The sequence below is a fragment of the Alligator mississippiensis genome, chromosome 14, assembly GCF_030867095.1.
Source record: "Alligator mississippiensis isolate rAllMis1 chromosome 14, rAllMis1, whole genome shotgun sequence".
NCBI classification, from domain to species: Eukaryota; Metazoa; Chordata; order Crocodylia; family Alligatoridae; genus Alligator; species Alligator mississippiensis.
The window spans coordinates 10,936,260-10,955,155 of record NC_081837.1 but is presented as its reverse complement, the minus strand read 5'-3'; the positions used below and the strand labels follow the sequence as shown (position 1 = coordinate 10,955,155).

Below are 18,896 nucleotides of genomic sequence, written 5' to 3'. Positions count from 1 at the left end.
TTATCTCACAGTCACACGCCTTGTTTGAGTCTGTTGCTTAAGCATCACCTGCCTTTTTGCTGTCTGTCTGCAAGCATTTTTAATCTGGAATAATATCTCTTTGAAAAGAAAACCTCACGGTATAAAAGAAAACCTCAAGATAAAAGGCTACTTAAAAATACCTAGCTACATTCAGTGATGCATGTGACTGGTTGTAATTTACCTCGGTGTAACAATATTAGCTGTGACTGGATATATCATTATCTTGCTCCACAGCTCATTTCAACAACAACAATGCTCCCGGTGTGTTCCCTGGGGAGCAGACTGTTTTACAGGTTTGGAAGGAGAGTGCACTTAAAGAAAAGTCTACGTAGACTGACAAGGAGTTGACTCGTCTTAGGTACCCGAGTTGTCTTAACCAGCCCCAAATCCCCAGTGGTCCCTATCTGCTAATTAACGACAAGCTAATTAATTACAGTTGTTATTGTGCAGTTCAGTTTCTAGCCAGGTAAGAATTTTGCGAGATATTTAGGAGTATGGTGAACCGTTTTTGTTTGCTCATTTTGGTGTTGATTCCTCTGAGCTTTGCTGAGTGCATTGAGGTCAACCAAAGTGAAGATTTGAAGCCAAATGTTCCCATTTCACTAGTTTTAGCATGGTGTCCACCATGTGTTCCAGTTCAGTCCCTAGCATTTATTTCCCTTCCCATCGCTTTGCCTAGAAAATTTGCCTGAAAGGTCAGAAGTTTAGTCCATTTTCGAGTCCACTGTAGGAGTTTCTTATTACAAAACTTAGCTCTAGTATAGCTGGCTCATAGTTCCTCAGACTTATGGCACAATTGGTTCCTGAAAACCATGTCTTAAGTCGGAATGTTGTAACTCTGAACCAATTTTCTCATAAGGAACAATGCTGTAAATGGGGGATTGGTTCCTGAACCCAGGCCCGATACCCTATTTTCACCAAAAATACCCCAGAATTTTGTACTTGATCAATTATAGATGAGTAATATAGCTACATTAATATATTTATATTGTAAATAGCAATCATATTGATTTGAAAGGACTTCTTTGAGGTGACCTTGCTGGACTTTTTGAAGGGGTCTTGGCTGGAGTCTTCTCAGGAGTCTTGGCTGCAGGTTTTTCTGGAGTCTTGTCTGCTTCCTTAAAGAAAGCATCCAAGGAAGTTTGCACAGATGTTCTCCAGGGAGATGAGTGACGCAGCAAACATGTTCGCTAGTGTAGTATTGCATCGGATCAAGTGTTGTAAGTCAAAACTGGCATTGTAAAGTTGAAACAGGGTGTCAATTTATAAACATTGTAAGTGCAAAACGTTGTAACTTGAAACATTGTAAGTCGAGGACTGCCTGCACACAGTTATCTAGTCTTCCTCTATGCTTCTTGCAATGTATTGCTAATCAGAATCAAACCAAAAACGGTATCTGATCAGCCACTGTAATCTTTCTACAGGCCTGTGTAGCTGGTCAAGCTCTCCATATTCCGCGTATCTGTTGATAATATCATACTTGGCAATTGGGTTTTAGAGCACAGCAACAGATCTGGAGGGTGTGACAAGATGACCACTCGAGGTGCGTTCTAACTGGGAGCATCTACACACGGCGCTGTGCTTTAGTACTTCCTTTTAGAAGGATTAAAGCACGGCGCAGTATGGGTGGTTTTACTGCACTGTGCGCATGGTTAGATTTTGCTGCTACCTGACCATAGTGGCACACTATACCGGGGAAGCGTGCCTCTACGGTGATGTAGCTGTCGATCCCATGTAGACCCATGTGATCACTAAATTGCCGTAGCATGCTGTACAGCAATGTAGCGTGTCACTACATTGCCATAGGGCAACATGTAGCATACCCACTGTGATTTTCTGTTATTCTAAGATGTGTTGTTTCCTGCTTCCTGGGATTCTCCCTCCACTAGAGATTAATGGAGGCAGATAGAAACAAGAAGAGATAACTGAAATTGGATTGACTGGCATTTTTACTTGGGCTTTTGTGCAAGTCTTGCCTGAAAATGGCCAAATACCAGACATTCTTTTTCTCTTGCACATTTGCAAATATTGATTACATCTTTAATAAGTGTGTTCTTTGAATGCTACGGATATGATCTGAAAAATCATCCCTCCAGTTTTCTTCTAGAGGGAAGAGACTGGCCGTCATGGGATGTTTAGAGAAACAAGAGGTAATACTCTGAATTCTATTGCAGTGTTTAGCTTGCCTTAAACTGTACCTCATTTGGTCCATGCTCAAATACCCTGGTCATGTGTATGCTGGGTTGATAGTCCAGTAATTAGGAAAGACAATCAAGAGCCAGGAAAGCAGCTCTTCTTCTGTGACCTGGGGCAAGTCAGCTTGCTTTGTGCTTTTCAATTTATGAACTGTAAAATGGATATAATCTTAAAGGCTCTCAAAAGGTCTGTGAGGCTCAGTAATTTTATGAAGCTCATGGAAGTCTTCTCATCATTAGTGGTGATCTAGGAAGGCAAAATGTTGTTTTTACAGAGTGCTAGACAGAACTGATCAAAACTTTAGTAAGTTCGAACTATGTGACGTTTTTCTCCCCTAGTGTAATTTGCATGAAGCCCTGAAAGTAGCAGAGCCAAAGGCAAGATTGCCAATTTATCTGAAAGCTAACTTCTTCAGAGAGGCTTTTTTTTTCCCCCTCCTTTGTTGAAGTCATTTAATTTCTGGCATGCTATTTCAAGACCTCCCAGCCTCACCAAATAACATGGCTCTGGGATATGCTGCAGAGAAACAATATTTGGGGATAAAACATTTCTTAATTTATATGACAGAGAATAAGTTTGTCACTATTGACCTAGCTGCAGCAGCTCTCTGAATACAGAGCCTAAAGCTACATGTTCTGATGATGCCATGTCAGGAAGCATTGAATTATTTTTCTGTTATGTTAATAGCACTCACTAAAGTGATTGCTGAAAAAGAAATACTCATGGTAAAATTAGGATTCATTTAAACTGATTTAGATTAAGATTCGATTTGAGAGTGAGTTCTGATTTACAGCCTAAGCAAGCTCACCTGGAGGGAATGCTGCATTTCAGATGTTGCAAAATCAGCCTCTCCAGGAACTGAGTCTCGCTGGCAAGGGTGGTTTCCCAGATGCTGGTCCAACAAGAAGCAGCACTTACCTTGCAGTAGGACTGACGTGGCTCAGTTTAAAAAACAGTAAAGGCTCAGGATCCAATCCTCTAGTCCAGTGGGGGCCAAGCTATTTTGGCAGGCATGCCACAAATTAACCCTCCCTAAATGCCACTCCAGCCTCCTTCCCCTGCCCAAGCTGCTTCTCTGCTTTCTGCTTCTTGTCCTGTGCTCCCACCCAATCTGCTGCTCTCACTTCTGCTTCCTATCCACTGTGCTGCTTTTCACCTCACTGATTTGCCACACCAAGACATGCATATTGCAGGTTGGCCACTCCTACTCTAATCATTTTTCTATCCCTCTCCTGCTGTCCCCCTTCCTCTCCTGCCCAGTCTTTTTGGATAGGTTGAAACCTGGCTTGAGTGAAACTCTTGTCCTTTTGAAGTCCAGGAGAGGTTCGCCACTGAGGGCGGCATCTACACGTGCACTTTACTGTAGAGATGACTAACTAGCTCCACAGTAAAGCGTCACTGTCTACACATGCGGTGCTATTAGGCTGGAGTAAACTAATTAACTTCACCGTAGGGTAGCACTGCCTGACACAAGTACTGTCCTATGGCAGAGTTATTTATTTTGTTGCAGTGCACATGTAGATGGCAACTGAGGCAGGCTGGAGCATGAGGATGTAACAGTGCAGGGGCTGCCTGCCAGCTAGCCCCACACTGTAGCACCCTTGTGCCCCAGCCAGCCCCTCTGCAGCACGTTGAGCTGGGGCAGAGCACCTCTGGGTTGGCAGGCTGACCCCCCAAGCCCACTGCCAGCTGGGGTTGCACCACACTGGCTCAACGTGCAGTCTTGGGCACGTGTGAATGCTGCGCCTGGGAGCAATAAACTCCAATGCAAACTGCAACAGAGTTTATTCAGTTGCGCTAACTTCACATGTAGATGTGCCCAGAGTTCTGTGTGGCCAGGATGTTTTTTCTTATATCTGAATAAATTAGTTTTGTGACCAGGACCTATCACTATAAGCCAAGCTCATTTGCCTGAAAAAGGCTGAAAATCCAAATCCAACCCAACCCAGCCCAATCCAGATCTGAATTTCCCAGCTGGAGTCCTATGTCAGCATGAAATATAAATCTTTCCTTTCCCCATTTTGATTTTAAAGTCATTTTGCTCCTCCATGTACAATCCAAGTCCCTAGGCTGTGCACTAAATATTTTCTTCATAAAGCCTCAGAATATACCCAGGGTCTGTGGACCTCCTTTCTGGGAGAGCTCATAGGACTTATTATTGTATTAAGAATCTTTATGTGTACTGCAGTAGCACCAAGAAGCCCCAACTAAGTTTAGGGACTTGTGTGAGAAACTGCCCAAATGCTTTGTCTAAATAGACAAAGGGTGAAACAGCAAATAAAGGGACAGAAATCACAAAGCAAGCAGAGCTAGGATTAGCCCCCTGAGGCTATGTCCAGTGCCCATCTGCTGAACTGCATTACTTCTCTAGCATGGAGACGCGCCCAATGTGCGCCCGGAGTGTACAAGTGAACTAGATGCAACATGTGACCAGCCTAAATGCCACCCTGCCCCTTATATCAAGCTAACTGCATTGTTTCTTCTGTTCTCATGGCTTTCTATGAAACATGATATAGGATATGTCTTCTGGTCAGGGGTTAATCCAGGTAAAATTTGTTGGGTTAATAGAAATGGAAGCGAAACAAATGGAAATTTCTTGGGTCTCACTAGTTCCCATTTCTGTGTGACATACAAACCCTGAAACGGTCACACAAAGGTCCTCCAGGAGCATTTGCACTCTTAGGCCATATCCAGATGAGCAGGGGTGTGTGCTTGCAGCAGCACTAATAGTAGTGGCACAAATTTGTGCCCTAGCACGTGCTCTTTGTTGAGGGACAAATTGTCCCACTTCAGGCAACTGGCCATGCACAGCTTCTCCTGGCTTCTGGCCAGGCTCCATGTGCTGCAAGGAGGGCTGGCTGGGGCTCGTGGTCCTTCAGTGAGGGACTAGCCAACAGGCAGCCCCTGTGCTGAAGCACCCTGTGCCAGCCAGCCAGGGAGCGGCATGTGGAAACAAGGGAGCAGGCAGCCCAGAGAGCAGCCCCGTAGCTGGCTGGGGCTTGGTGTGCCTCAGTGTGAGGGCTCTGCAGCACACAAAGATGGGGGAACAGGCAACCCTGTGCTGCCTGCTCCCCCCCCCTCTGCATTTGTCTGGGTGCACGCTACTTTCATGTGCTTTGCCCCGCTTTTTTTATTGGGGCTTTTTTTGCTACCAGAAAACGCAGTAGCAAATTTTGCCCCGGTGCACAGTTTAATATTCATGGTGTGCGGTTTGTGGCACCTGAAAGAGGTTTATGGTGCCACAAACCACATGTGCCTGCATGTGTGGACATGACCTTAGGGCTGTTCTCTTGTTAGATCCATTTCTTGCCTATGTATTGCCTGCAGCCCAGTAGTAGGGAGGGGAATATGTGACTGAGCAGGATCCAGCTGTTGGATTTTCTGACCAGTTTTGCAGACCAAGATGTTGGGATAACGGGCCTGAAACCTTTGGTGCTTACCTCAACCAAACCAGTGTTTTATGCCTTCTGAGGGTCACCCATCACTGAGCTATATATTACCATTCCTCCTTGTTTTACTCTTGTTGTACTCTCCTTTTGACTTTGCATGCACAACTCCCTATGGCACTTTCTCTATGTCCTCCTTTCTGCAGAGAAATTCACCCTCTAGTATGAAAGTCTTTTAATTGTTTTTTAATCTGTCTAATAAATCCACAATATGCAGCATTAATAACTTACCTTCTGACAAAAAACTCATGAGAAACCAATGCTATACATGTGGGGTTTTTGTCTGTCAAAAAACTTCTGTGTCTCTGTCTCCTTGAAGCCTCACAAAAGGGATGCTGCTTCCATTAAATATTGGTCTCCTATGAGTGGCTCAGCATGAAACTAAAGTTGCTTCCATCATGTATGTATGTGATGCAGATGCTGTGGGATGTGAACATTTCCCATCACCTTCCTCCCTTTTTCAACATAAAAGAGAGAAATGGTACCTGTGGGGAATGGATGTGTAAGAGGACACAGTGCCAGAAAGACACTGAAGAAAGCACAGTTGTTGTGTGTGTGGAAGAGTAGACATAAGGAGAGGGACTAGCCCATCCCATTTCCCTGAATTTGTCTCTGGCTGAGCACAATGGATGGGATGTACTGTAGATTCTTTTGTTCTCTGTTGTTTTATAGTGACCTGCTTCACCGCTCGTATATCAGTGTTCTGACCTTGGATGTTACATTAGCAGTGCTTTTTCTTTTTTTGAAAAAAGTTAAAAACAAGTCACTTAGACTTCCATGGAAATTCCTAGAAATTCAAGGGGACAGGCCTGAAAGTAATGTCTTAGAGCCCTCAAATTCTGCAGAAATGAGAGCCATTCTTCAGCAATTTCGTTTACCAATATGATGGCGTAGCCTGTGTTATTGTAATAATAACACCTAGCTCTGATATAGCACTTTTTTCTGACTACCAATGGGAGAACTGAGGCACTGTGAAGAGAAAGGATCATCCAGCAGATCGGTAGCAGGGCCCAGGATAAAATACACTGATCGGCAGTCAGAGGGACAGCCTGGCGGCCATTAAAATTCTACATGAATTTTATGCGGTGCCCGGCACAGTAGAAACAAGTGTATGGCTGAGCCTTGCAGCACTGCAACAAAAAGAACAAGAGTAGCACCAATGATGTATTTATATCTCCCTTTTATGTACTTGCATGTTCAGTACTTTGCTTTTACACCATGTGTCTTTTATACTCTGTAGATATCTGAAAGTACTAATAAGTTCGATACCTATAATGACTCTAGAAACTGACAGATCCATTATGTACTCAGCGGTAGCACATACGCAGCTTTAGACAATTTAATTAAATGATCAGCAGTTCCCAGTAAGTAGAAGGTACTTATAGAACATGATATTAGGCTCTTCTGAAGGAAGCAGAAATCTCTTCATTACTGTAATAAGAGCAGGGGGAATTTCAGCTAATCCAATGGGAAGGCTTGGAAGATGCACACAGCAAACACAGAGACTGAAATGGCACAGCTGAGTAACAGGGATGAAAAAAACTGAGGTGTGCTGCTCCCTGGTCACGTCTACATGTGCGCTTAACTGTGGAGAAGACTAATTAGCTGTGGAGTAAAGCATCACTGTCTGCACGTGTGATGCTGTTAGGCTGCAGTGAACTAATTCACGTCACTCTAAGATAGTAGTCAGGGAAAGTACTATCTTATGGTGGGGTAATTAATTGCGATTGGATGCATGTGTAGTAGGGCCGTGCAAAACAGCACTGTTTCATTTCGCCGTTTTTGATGGGACAGTGTTTCATTTAGAGTTTCATTTCGTTTTGAAACTACTGTTCTGTTTCATTTTGTTGAAACAGTTTCACTGTCTTGACGTTTCGCCCGTAGGCTATAATGGGTAACCATAAAACTGCCTATACCTTTGTCAGCTGTTGCCTGATTTTGGATGAGACTTGCAGGGATGGTAGCCCCTTCTGCAGCTGTGAAACCTGTCAAGTTTCAAGGAAATAGGTGCAGGGGTTTCTGTGAAACTGCACCTCAGGCTGCTAACAAGCAAAACTTGTGACACACAGTGACATGTGTGACTGTGTGTGTGTTAAGGTGGAGCAGGATGAAAACTGCAGGCATAGTAGCCCCAGCTGAGGCCATGAAGCCTGCCAGGTTTAAAAGGAGATAGGTGCCAGGGGTTCTGGGAAACTGCATCTCAGGCTGCTGACAAGTAAAACTCATGACATGAGTGACAAAAAGCAGGGCAGCTCAAACAATGCTGCCTTTTATGCTGTTTTTCCATCCCTCCCCCAGAGCACTGGGTTTGGAAGGAACTTCAGGGAAGGATTACAGTCACTGGCCAGCTAGACAGTCAGTATGAGAGCAGTCCTTTCCCCCTCTTCCCCATCCCTCTTCTTACTTTCTGTTTCCCTGCAGGGAAGCCCAGCTTTAGTTTTGAAACTCAGAACATTTCGTAACTTTCGAAATGTTTCGACTGCCCTCGTTTGGTTTTGAGGCTGTTTCAAAGCCCTTCGTTTCATTTCAATTTCGCTGTTTCGAGCTTGAAACAAGTCGAAACAGCCGGCAAAATTTCATACAGCCCTAACGTGTAGACACTGACCGCAAGCATAAATTGTGCTTGGTCACAGAGGCCAGACTTCTGCCTATCACTTAGCCACATGGCTCTACACGTTCAGCACCCTCATGCCCCAGCCAGCCCCTCTGCTGCCCGCCACCGCCACCCAGAGCCCTGGGCTGACCTATCATGTTCCCTGCCAGTCCGGGCTGAGCAGGGCAGGAGCAGCCCTGGCATAAACTGCTCCACCCTGGCTCAGATTGCTGCTGTCCTGGGTGAACATGTGGATGCTGTGCCCAGGAGTACTTTACTCCGGCTCAAACTACTCCAGAGTTGATTGCTTTGAATTAATTGTACATGTAGATTTCACAGACGTTAGGGCTGGAAGGGACCTTGGAAGATCATCACGTCCAGCCCCCAAATACACTTCCCTGTGTTTTTAAACTACACTGAACTGTTTTTCTGCTCGCGTTTGGCAATGTACCTTGTCATCCCCTCAAGCTGACGGGAATTAGTATTATTAATGGTCAGTAATAGAACTTGTTTAAATTGATTTGCCAGTGACCTTTTGATGGCCTTTAAATGAAGCACTGGCCCCGAGTGCTGTAGGGAAATTTACCTGAGCTCTTGCTCCTTTGCAGAGGGCTGTCCCTTCACTCCTACTCTCAGGCTCTACCAAGAGGAAAGAGTGGTAAAAGCCTGGGAAGCAGTCAGCAAGAGCTGAAGATCGTTAAAGAATGATCATGTGCAAGGAGCAAGAATTATTGGTAAAGAGGAGAAATAGCCAAAAGAGAGAGAGGGAGAGGCAGTAGCAGCTAGATGAGAAGGTAAAGATGTTAAATAAAGAGGGAGCACAGATTTTCTCCCGTGATGAAAACTGCTGGACATAGGAAGGACATGTGAGGGAGTGGGTGATCATTCCTTTGTCTTGTACGTCTGTTCTTCACTAAAGTAGCCCTGACAGCAGCTCGTGTTGCTTTATGATTGTGAAGGAAACCTTCCTATTATACCCTGGAAGCACTCCCTAATATGGGGTGGTAGAGAAGCCGGTTGTGCCGGCTTTACCTTTGCTAAGAATTTGTCCTCGCTTGAAATTTTCCCATGCCACCTATGCCCCTAGGGCTAGATTTAAGCTTGTAGTAGAGTGTGAATGAAAGGAACTGATCTGGGGACACAGAAACTGGGCCCAAATTTCAAGAGAACCAAAAGAAAACGGAGTGAGGAAAGTGTTCAGGACCAGTGCTTGAGATGTAGTGGCACAAAAAGCAGAAGGTAGGGATGAGAATTTTAAGATTGGCCTAAGTGATTTAGGCACTTAGAATCAAAAGTTATTTCTAAAAAAGGTCCTGGACCTTCTTAGTCAAGATGATGCTTTAAAAACCATTAGCCTGGGTGTAACAGAATAGCTGTGTTAAAAACTAGCCAAAGACTACATTTCTCCTTCTCTTTGCGTTCGCTGTGTTCATGCATCTATCAGCACCTGAAATTTCTTTCCCACCAATTAGCAGTAGCGAGGCCTAAATTAATTACTGATTATTTTGCTTTCTATTAGATGATACTCTGGTGCACTGTGCTAGCACCCATCAGTGGTCAGAGTTGATTAATGAATTGTATTCCATATGAAAGCAGTTGCTCCAGGATGAGTTGGTTCTCTGTGATCTCTCCCGCAGAGGAACTGAAAGCTCCCCTGGAAGAGTATGTCAACAAGCGATACCCAGGGCTTGTGAAGGTGGTGCGCAACCAGAAAAGGGAAGGCCTGATCCGAGCTCGTATTGAAGGCTGGAAAGCTGCTACTGGCCAGGTCACTGGATTTTTTGATGCCCATGTGGAATTCACTGCAGGCTGGTAAGTACAGAATCCAAGTATAGGTGCAGTGACTTCCCAGTATGGCTTGATCAGAGGAGAAAAGAAATGGGCACAGACAATCTTGCAAACGGGGCACTGATCTTTTAATTTGTATGCTTCATTCTGTCCTCTGGTACCACTAACGGAAAGGGGGAGTACAAAACTGCTTTTGTCCTGGTTTTCTGCATTCTTCCTAGCCCTCCCCTCCCCACAACTTGATTGTATTTTTTCAGGTCAGAGCCCCCTTCTTACCCTGAGTGAATCCTTTAAGCTAAAAATATCAGGCAGCAGGGAACTGAAAAAGCAAGTGGTGCCCATGTTATGGCCCTTTCCATTTTGATCCCATTGGGGGAAGCTTTATGTTTCATATTGGTTTGTTTCTTCTTAAATTAAAAATAAGTGCAAAAGTGCAAAGACAGCAGATGGCACTTCAAAAGGAACGTCTCAGAGGGACAGATGCATTTCGAGTGTGAATTTGAGGGAATTCTATTATGTTCCAGTGTCTGGACCATAAGAAAGGTCCATGATTTTTTTTTTGACTGTTTTTTTTTTTTTTGAACAAAATGTAACAGTAAAAAAAATGCGCCCTTTGCTTAGAATATTGGAGATAGGAGAGGCTAATGCACGTTTCATTGTATGAGCTGAAGAGAGGAAAGAAACGAAAACCATCCACAAGGAAAGTGCTCTAACCGCTGCAAACAGAGAGAGATTTCTGTGCAGAGTTATCCCATTTTTCATGTTAATAATAGAGCTCAAGGAGGTATTCAGAAGGCTGTTTTTACATTGGTACCTGTATTCCCAGCAAAGTGCTCCTCTGTGCAGGCCATTAGCTCTTCAAATGTGATTTTATTCATGTGTATGGGAAACTGTAATTTACTGAACTCACAGTTGAAACAGCTTTTCTAGCACTAAGGCAAGAGAGTAGCCACTTTTCTCCTCCATTTGAGCTTGATCCTGTCAGGTACTGAGTACCCACAACTCATACTAAAGGTAGCTGCAGTTGCTGACCCCCCCCCCCCCCCCCTTATAGACTGGAGCCCCTGTCTATTCAACGGTTCTTGTTTTGAATAGGAATGACTGATCAAAATCCTAGCTCTAAACACACTCGGATGTCGCAGAAGTAAGCAGCTGGGGTCCATGTTGGGTTTTCAGTGCACATATCTCAAGAAAAGACTTTGGTTAATAGGGCATCCTTTTATGTACTTAGTTATAATTTATTATATTTAGAGAGGGATTTTCAGAAGTAAGTGTAGAAGAAGGAGGAGGGTGAATTCCAAGTTAGGAAACATGTTCATGCACACCCACCCATACACACACACACCCACACCCATACACACGCACGCACGCAGAGCAAATGCTGTTTATAGAAGCAAATAAAGGAATTAAAGAGCAATTTAGATGTATGCAGTGAAAACTTTAGTGCCTCCTGGCAGGTCTTCAGAATATACTTTCTAAATTTTCCCCAGTAAAATATGCATGCACAGTGGGGCATGCAGAAATTTCACCTGTACGTGCAAAGTAGGTAATTATGCTCCCAATTGAGCATTTGTGTGTAATTACCCATTCTGCATATGTAAATATTGGCTTTGCGCGTACTACCTATGTAGGTGAATTTAAGCAGGCAGCATTGAAAACCTGATCCCTAATCACCACATTTCCTGATTTCATGCCTTCTTGGTTAAAATGACATGGAAATACATTTTAAAAACACAACATAATTCATAGCTAATAGAACTTTGTGAACACATCAAACCATTGCAATGCGCTGTCTCAACACGAAGAAACTGTTTCCACTTTTGGAGTCTCCTTCAATACTTTTACAATTTAAAATCATCTTAGTTTGTAAAATTGTCTTTGCATGCATTATGAGATTCTCTGCTGGGCTGGTGGATTCTGCATAAAAAATGTCAATTGTATAAGAAAGATCCCAGCATGTTTGGGCTGCTTATGCTGCTACTTGAATAGTAACTGTACCCTATCATCCAACTGATAACAGTTCCGCATCATTGTTGGGTCTAGGCTTCTCTTAGGCAGGAAATCTCATGAAGTGGAAGCCCTGAAACCCCTAAATGTCTCCCTGATGGGTAACATTGCTACAGTGCTTTAAATTTTAGTAATATAAATCATTTCCTTTGGGTATTTAGTTCAATCCTTACTCTCCAGGTATGTTTATAAGAAAGTTGTCTAGTGGGTTGGGCATGGCATGTTAAGCCACACTTTGAGGGACTCTCCAGTTTATAGCTTTGCTCTTTCATTGAACTGGTGTGTGACTTCGTGCCATAATCGCTCTTCAGCAGATACTTTGCATTTGTTTTCTCTGCATGAAGTGTCACTATTACAACTAAGATATGTGGGCTGCTCAGATACTACGGGGTCTGTCTGTACTGTAGAAGAAGTTAATGTCCCTTTCCTGCACCCTCCTTTTTCACCTTCTTAGGGCTGAGCCAGTTCTTTCACGGATCCAGGAAAACAGGAAAAGAGTTATTCTTCCCTCTATCGACAACATAAAGCAGGACAACTTTGAGGTACAACGTTATGAGAACTCTGCCCATGGATACAGCTGGGAGTTGTGGTGCATGTACATTAGCCCTCCCAAAGACTGGTGGGATGCTGGGGACCCTTCGCTGCCAATCAGGTATGTTGTGGAACTAGGGAAATGTCTATCCACCAAGAAAAACCAGTTAATTGGAATGACTGAGTGATGGAGGGGGACAATTTTGAGGCCCTGAACATAATCCAATCAAGTGAGACATGAGCGTGTGTTTTCCGATGTTACTGTGGTGAAGGACTGTATTTCACTGTGCAAGTAAAAGGACAAAGTACTATGGCTGCAGTAGCAGCTACAGGCATGGATACAGGATCGGGGCCTCTTGTATGAAACAAGTTCAGAACAGTGAACTGTAGATAAGTAGATAGCTTTACTTAAAGTGATTCATTCATACTGTTAGCTTTTTTAACTTAAAGGGGAATTAGATATATTTTTTTTATATAATGAAATTTGTCAAATAATTTCTAAAAAACTACAGGTGTGTATTTACTTAGTGCAGTATGTTGCTGCTTTAGAACAGACTAAAACATGGAAGGATTTTACTCCCAGGCTTGTTTTGTGTGAAGTTACAAATGTAGCCATGAAAAAAGACATGCTTTTTTCCTAAGCTCCAATACAGAAGATCCAAGTGTTTAATCTTTCATCTATAAATATGGTTTTAAATCCCTGCTGACCAACAAATGATCAGGCTATTACACTAAAGATGTTTGTCCTCACAAAATCTGTCTCAAGCAAAAACTGTTCTAATAGAGAAAGACATAACAAGAATCAATGGCTGAAGCTGGAGCCAGACAAATTCAAATGATAAATAAGATACAATTTTTTTTATGACTGTGGGTGTTTAACCATTGGAACAAACAGCCAAGGGAATTGGTGGATTCTCCATCTCTTGAAGACTGGCTGCTTTTCTGGAAGATACGCTTTAGCAAAATACATCGTGTGCTTCAGTCAGACGCAAGTTATTGGACTCAACGTAAGGGTAACTGGGTAAAATGTAGCAGCCTGTGTTATACAGAAAATGAGATGAGAAGATCCAATGGTCTCCCTGGCCTTAAACTTTAAATAATAGAGCTAACAGGGGATTGTTAGTAGGCTACGCTATTTCCAGAATGATTGATGTGATAGACCTGGAAAAAAAGCTAGTAGAAAATAACAAATGTGAGTTTAACCCTAACTCTCAGTGATTTTTTTTTTTTTTTAAGTAGGAGTTGGTACCTAAGACCCGCATATATGCCTTTGAAGGTGTCCCCAATATACCTGGTTGTTGATGGTGCTTATGTATGTCATCTACAATTACTATTCTATAAGAGCTTTCTGATATTATGCTAATGCCCTGTTTTCCAAGAATGATGTGGCTGCCTTGAGCTGGGCTCAAGCATCCATCGTGGAAGCATATACCCTGTGCCGTAGCAAGCAGGGTGAGCGGGGTGGGTGCCAAAGCAAAGGGGCACCAACAGGCATTGCCCAGCCGAGGTGGGGCATGGGATAAAGCTGCGAGTGGCTCATTTGGGGGGGGCATGGGGACAGAGGGAGGGCAGCTCCCACCATTGCATGCGTTTCCAGGCAAGCATGGTGGGGGCGTGTGCCCCCTGGATCTGTCCTCATGGCAAGGGCAGGCTGCCACTGTGGAGTTTGCCCTGGGTGCCAAATTTCCTTGCCATGGTATTGCATATACTGGGGTTACAGGATTGACTTCTGCACCAGCTTGTGATGCCCTTCAGTACGTATGAGTTGTAACCAACTGGTGCTGTCCTGGGCCTCTTGCTCGGGGTCAAGCTGACACTTCTTTCATGCATTGTGTTATTATGTTGAAAGATGAACCTGTCATCTGACTTCTCTCCCTTGCTTGTCCCACCTGATTTCCAAGAAGCCTAGAGTGTCCTGTGTGCGCTGCTTTCATTTGTTCTGCAGCAGAGAGGCTTTACTGGTCTGCCAAAGCACTATCACATCCATAGTCAGAGCATTAGGCAAGGAAAATCTCTGGGAAATGAAGCTGAAGTTTGATTGCATGGAGTGGGTGGGAGTAGGATTGGGGGAGGGAAAGGAGTTGCAATGCAGGTATCAGAGAAGCAGGTTGAAGCAGCTGAGATGGAACCAATGGTGATGGATGGATGAGATATGGCTGAGAGAGAAGGCTGCATTTCCGAGGCAAATTGGACAAAGAGTGAATGTGCTGTGCGATGGAGAAAGTGGAGTCAAACATGCTCCCCAGTGCATGGGCCTGAGACATGGGACAGTGCTGTTTGTCTTAGTGACAGAGCCAGAGGGAGTTTTGGCAGGTTTGTCGCATCTCCCTGTCCTGCCCACTCCTTCTTTAGGAATTGACTTCCACATGAGTCAGAAATTCAGCTATTCACTTGCTGTCTTGCCCTAAAGCAATTGCTTGGCAGGACCACTCTAGCCCTGCTAAGCAATTCACATACTGCTTCTAAAAATAGGTTAGGACAGAACAGACCTCTCTGCTCTGGCTTTGCTTCTGGTCCTGCTTTTTCCTGCTCTTGCTACTGCTTAGATATGCTGTAGCTCCCACTGACGTGCACTCTGAGCACTCCTAATACTATTGATGGAGAGAATCTGATCACCTGTATACTGCTGATGAAGATGCTTCTCTGACATTTCAATAAGAGAATGACTGGCACAAAGTTGGGTAAGCTGAGTAGGGCATCCTGGCACGACAGAGTCCACCGGTATGGAACTCCCCATCACAGGTCTTGGAGGCCAGGAATATAACAAGATTCACAAAGGGAGCTGGAGCCTTACATGGATATCAAGAACAGCTTGAGCTAATGTGATGGATTTCCTGAGTAGAAAGGCTTTGTGCAGCAGTGTTTTAGGGCAAGTAGTTGTAGGCTCCATATGCTATTTTATCTGTTGTAGAAGAGAGAATATTCTGCATGGAAGCTACAGTCTTGAGGCAGCAGTTCTTGGATGAGGTTCTTCAGGCTATGTTGTATTGATGGTCAGACAAGATTATCATAACGATCCTTTCTAGCCTTAAAATGTCTGAATGATTAAAAAAAAAAAAAATTAATTGTGTAGTTGATGATATTAAGCCTCAGGCTTCAGGATTTAACCAGTCTCTAAGATTTAGAGATCAGACTGAGCCCTAACATGGGAGGTAAATTATTCCACATCTACCCATTTCCAGACTCTTACACCTTCTACTAAGGAAGCCAATACAGCTCTCATTGAAGGGTGGCATCCACGGCACATCCACACCACAAACAAAACCGTGCCAGGCAGCACTGTGCTTACAAACACCATACTGCTCTTCACGTGCTACCTCCTGCTGAACCGGAAGAAGCGTGCCCACATTCACATGGCCCTGTGCCCAGGTTAATTAGCCCAGCCGAGAGCACTGTGAATGCAGCTGCAGCCTCAAGATGCTCCGTGGAACTTATCAAGTTTGGCAATTCCTATTCTCCTACAATCTAGACAGCCGCATTAGCTGTTGTGCAAGAAACTTAATGAGGACTAAGCACAAGAGCCGTGATCTGAGAATCGTAATGGTGATGTACTAAAGACCGGGCAGACAGTAGCAAGAACGTATAATGAATTCTCTTTATTTTATTAGAGATTCCAGTGACAAAGGAACTGATTTCCCAGTCTGTGAGGCGTGGAATCACTAAGGTGATGAAAGGGTCTATGAGAATATGGATTTATAGGATATGATGCCTTCAAATAACTACAGGGAAAAGAGCTTCCAAAACAGACACAATCTCCTCAATAATTTAACAACTTGCTAAAATAACATTATTATGTTGCATTAGGGGAAGGATTGTGAGAAAGATAAATGGGTAGTGTCCATAGCACAAGCTAATGAGAAATACTGCCTCTTTCCATTATATTGTGTAAGTGCATACAAACCAGGACCAAACTACTGCAATTGTTTTTTTGCCATTCAGTGCTGCAACATGTACACAGTTGATGACAATGTTTACTGGACAGAAATAGTAGTGTGTTCCTCCATGTAATTAAGCAAGGAATGATGAGAAATTCTTAAATTGTAAGATGCAAAGCTAGATGAACAGCCTCTCATCCGTTTTAGAGGCAGGAGGCCTTTTGTAACAGAGGAACAAGAATGCAGTAAGGAGAGAATTATTTTTCAAATTTATACCTTCGTCATGCTTGGCTTTTGACAGTCCCCTGAAGAGACCCATTCATACTATGCATTAAAAAGAGGCTGTTCTGACTTGCTCAAGTGTGCCTGGACCCACAGAATCTGCAGCAGAGAAGCTGGAGACAGCTGTGGGATTGCATTTGGAGATGATTTTTTCTCATGGATAATTCACAAGATATAATTACTCAGGCAAAGAGAGCTGATGCAACTCCTATAAAATACAACCAAATCTCAACCTGACTCCTGTCTCCTGTTTTACTGCAATAATTTCCCCACAAGGAAAAAGGCCCTTTTAATGACCAGCAGGAGCAGTTTGTTAGACTCTGTAAAATATCTTGCCCTATATGTTTCTTCCTATAATGGTTAAGAAACTGTTACATAAAGATGTCCTGACTCCTGGTGCTTATTTATGCATGCAAGCATTTCACAAATAGAGTTTCTGTGCCAGACTTAACAGAGTTGTTTTTGACCTCCTCTGTCAAAAAGATAAAATCCTGATTACCATATAATGATCACATCTAAATTAGAACACCCACAATTTGAAGCCTGTAATTCACAATTACGGATCCTTAACACTATCACCTGTAGCCTACTCTAGATTTCTTGATTTGCTTCTTCTGGGGGAGTAGTTTGTATTTATGCATGGACAGTATTCGGTCATTAATGCCCTGGGAAACTTCTGAGAAACCAATAAGGCATAGAAAACAAATTTAAAAAAATCAACACCCTTTTATATTCCATGGGAAGCACCAAAAGGTCATTTGGAAATGGTGTGAAATCATTGATTGATCATCTCATCTGGAAGCAGCACATTCCAAAGCTGAAATTTAACTTCTCATATACTCAAAAAATTAATTTCATTCCTGGCAGAGTGCCCCATAGCAGGACTCTCATCTCCTGGTAGTTGCTTTAGCCCAACTAGGAGGCTGTTTTGAAAGGGACCAGCTTCTCTTCTCTGAGTTCTTGAGTTCATGGAAGTCAGCTCAGTGAAACAAACCCATTATAGAAATTACTGGTATTTAGAAGATTTATGACCAGACAGGCTGATCGTAGTCCATGCATGATGGACTCCTAGTTTATTATCTTCTGTGCATTTGCAGGAAATCTTCAGTTCTGGGGCACTGATTCAGGCAAACAATTAAATGCACCCTTAAATCTATGCCTGCTCAAAAACCCAGTCAAGCAGGTGCTTCAAGTTAAGCGCCCTTCTTGAATAGGGATGCTTGCTTGAATTAGACTTGAAGTTGTCATGGTTTTTAGACGCGTGAGCCCCCTATGGGGAATAAAATCTCGTGGAGCTCTCTTGAAGGGTCTGCAGGTCTGTTGACAATGTTGTGAACACGCTGTTCCTAAATGGATGCAATAGAATTTCCTGACATATTTCTGTGTACCTTCTATACTCAACTGGACAGATCAATTCCATCTGACATCAGACATACTGCTGAAGAATCCCTTTACTTACTTAGCAAAACGCCCGCTTAATGGATGTGAGCTAAAAAAGCTTGTTTCAGGGGATGGCTCAGGAATGACAAGCAGAGGGCAATATTCAAACGGCCTAGTATATATTACGACTGCTATGGAGCAGCTAGAAGATTAGGATGTTAGCTGATATTGTTGCAGCTGTTATAGATAACATTCCAATTTTCTTAGCTTAAGAGACAGGCAAGGGTTCATTTAAAAGATTTCTTTTACAAAAGCTTATCAGAAATGTGCCACCTAGGGGGATCGCTGGTGAGATTTGATCACGAAACAGTAGACACTTTGGAGAGGTTTTGTCACAAGAAGACCTAACCATGGCCATTGTCCATTATGAACGTATTTGCCTAGCTATGCATTCTCACAGGACCTGGCTGCCTCACAAGTGTTTATGGATTTATCATCACAACACACCTCTGCAGGAGGGAAATATATATTTTCTCCATTGTGCAGTTGGCACATGGGATCAGATTTTCTGAAATTTATTAGTGATGTCATATTGTGTGCCCCAATTGTTTGTTGCCATAACAGCAGACAACTTAACAGGGCATAATTTTTAGAGGGTAGGTGCTCATCACATCCCCAAAGATGTCTCCTGAAAGTTCTGATCAGAGAAACTAAGTGATGTTATCCAAAGATACACAGAGAGCCATTAGCAGACCTGGGAGTAATAATAATGATATC

General features: G+C 43.3%; 1 protein-coding gene across 2 annotated transcripts in view; it reads left to right on the top strand.

The window, feature by feature from the left end:
• The window catches only part of GALNT17 (polypeptide N-acetylgalactosaminyltransferase 17), a 362,022-nt gene that overhangs the window by 173,233 nt on the left and 169,893 nt on the right, over nucleotides 1-18,896 (top strand). For both annotated transcript variants that reach the window (XM_019493492.2, XM_019493493.2), the window contains 2 exons: nucleotides 9,894-10,068; nucleotides 12,506-12,703. In XM_019493492.2, the coding sequence (XP_019349037.1) occupies nucleotides 9,894-10,068; nucleotides 12,506-12,703 (373 nt within the window). The remainder of the gene's footprint in view (nucleotides 1-9,893; nucleotides 10,069-12,505; nucleotides 12,704-18,896) is intronic.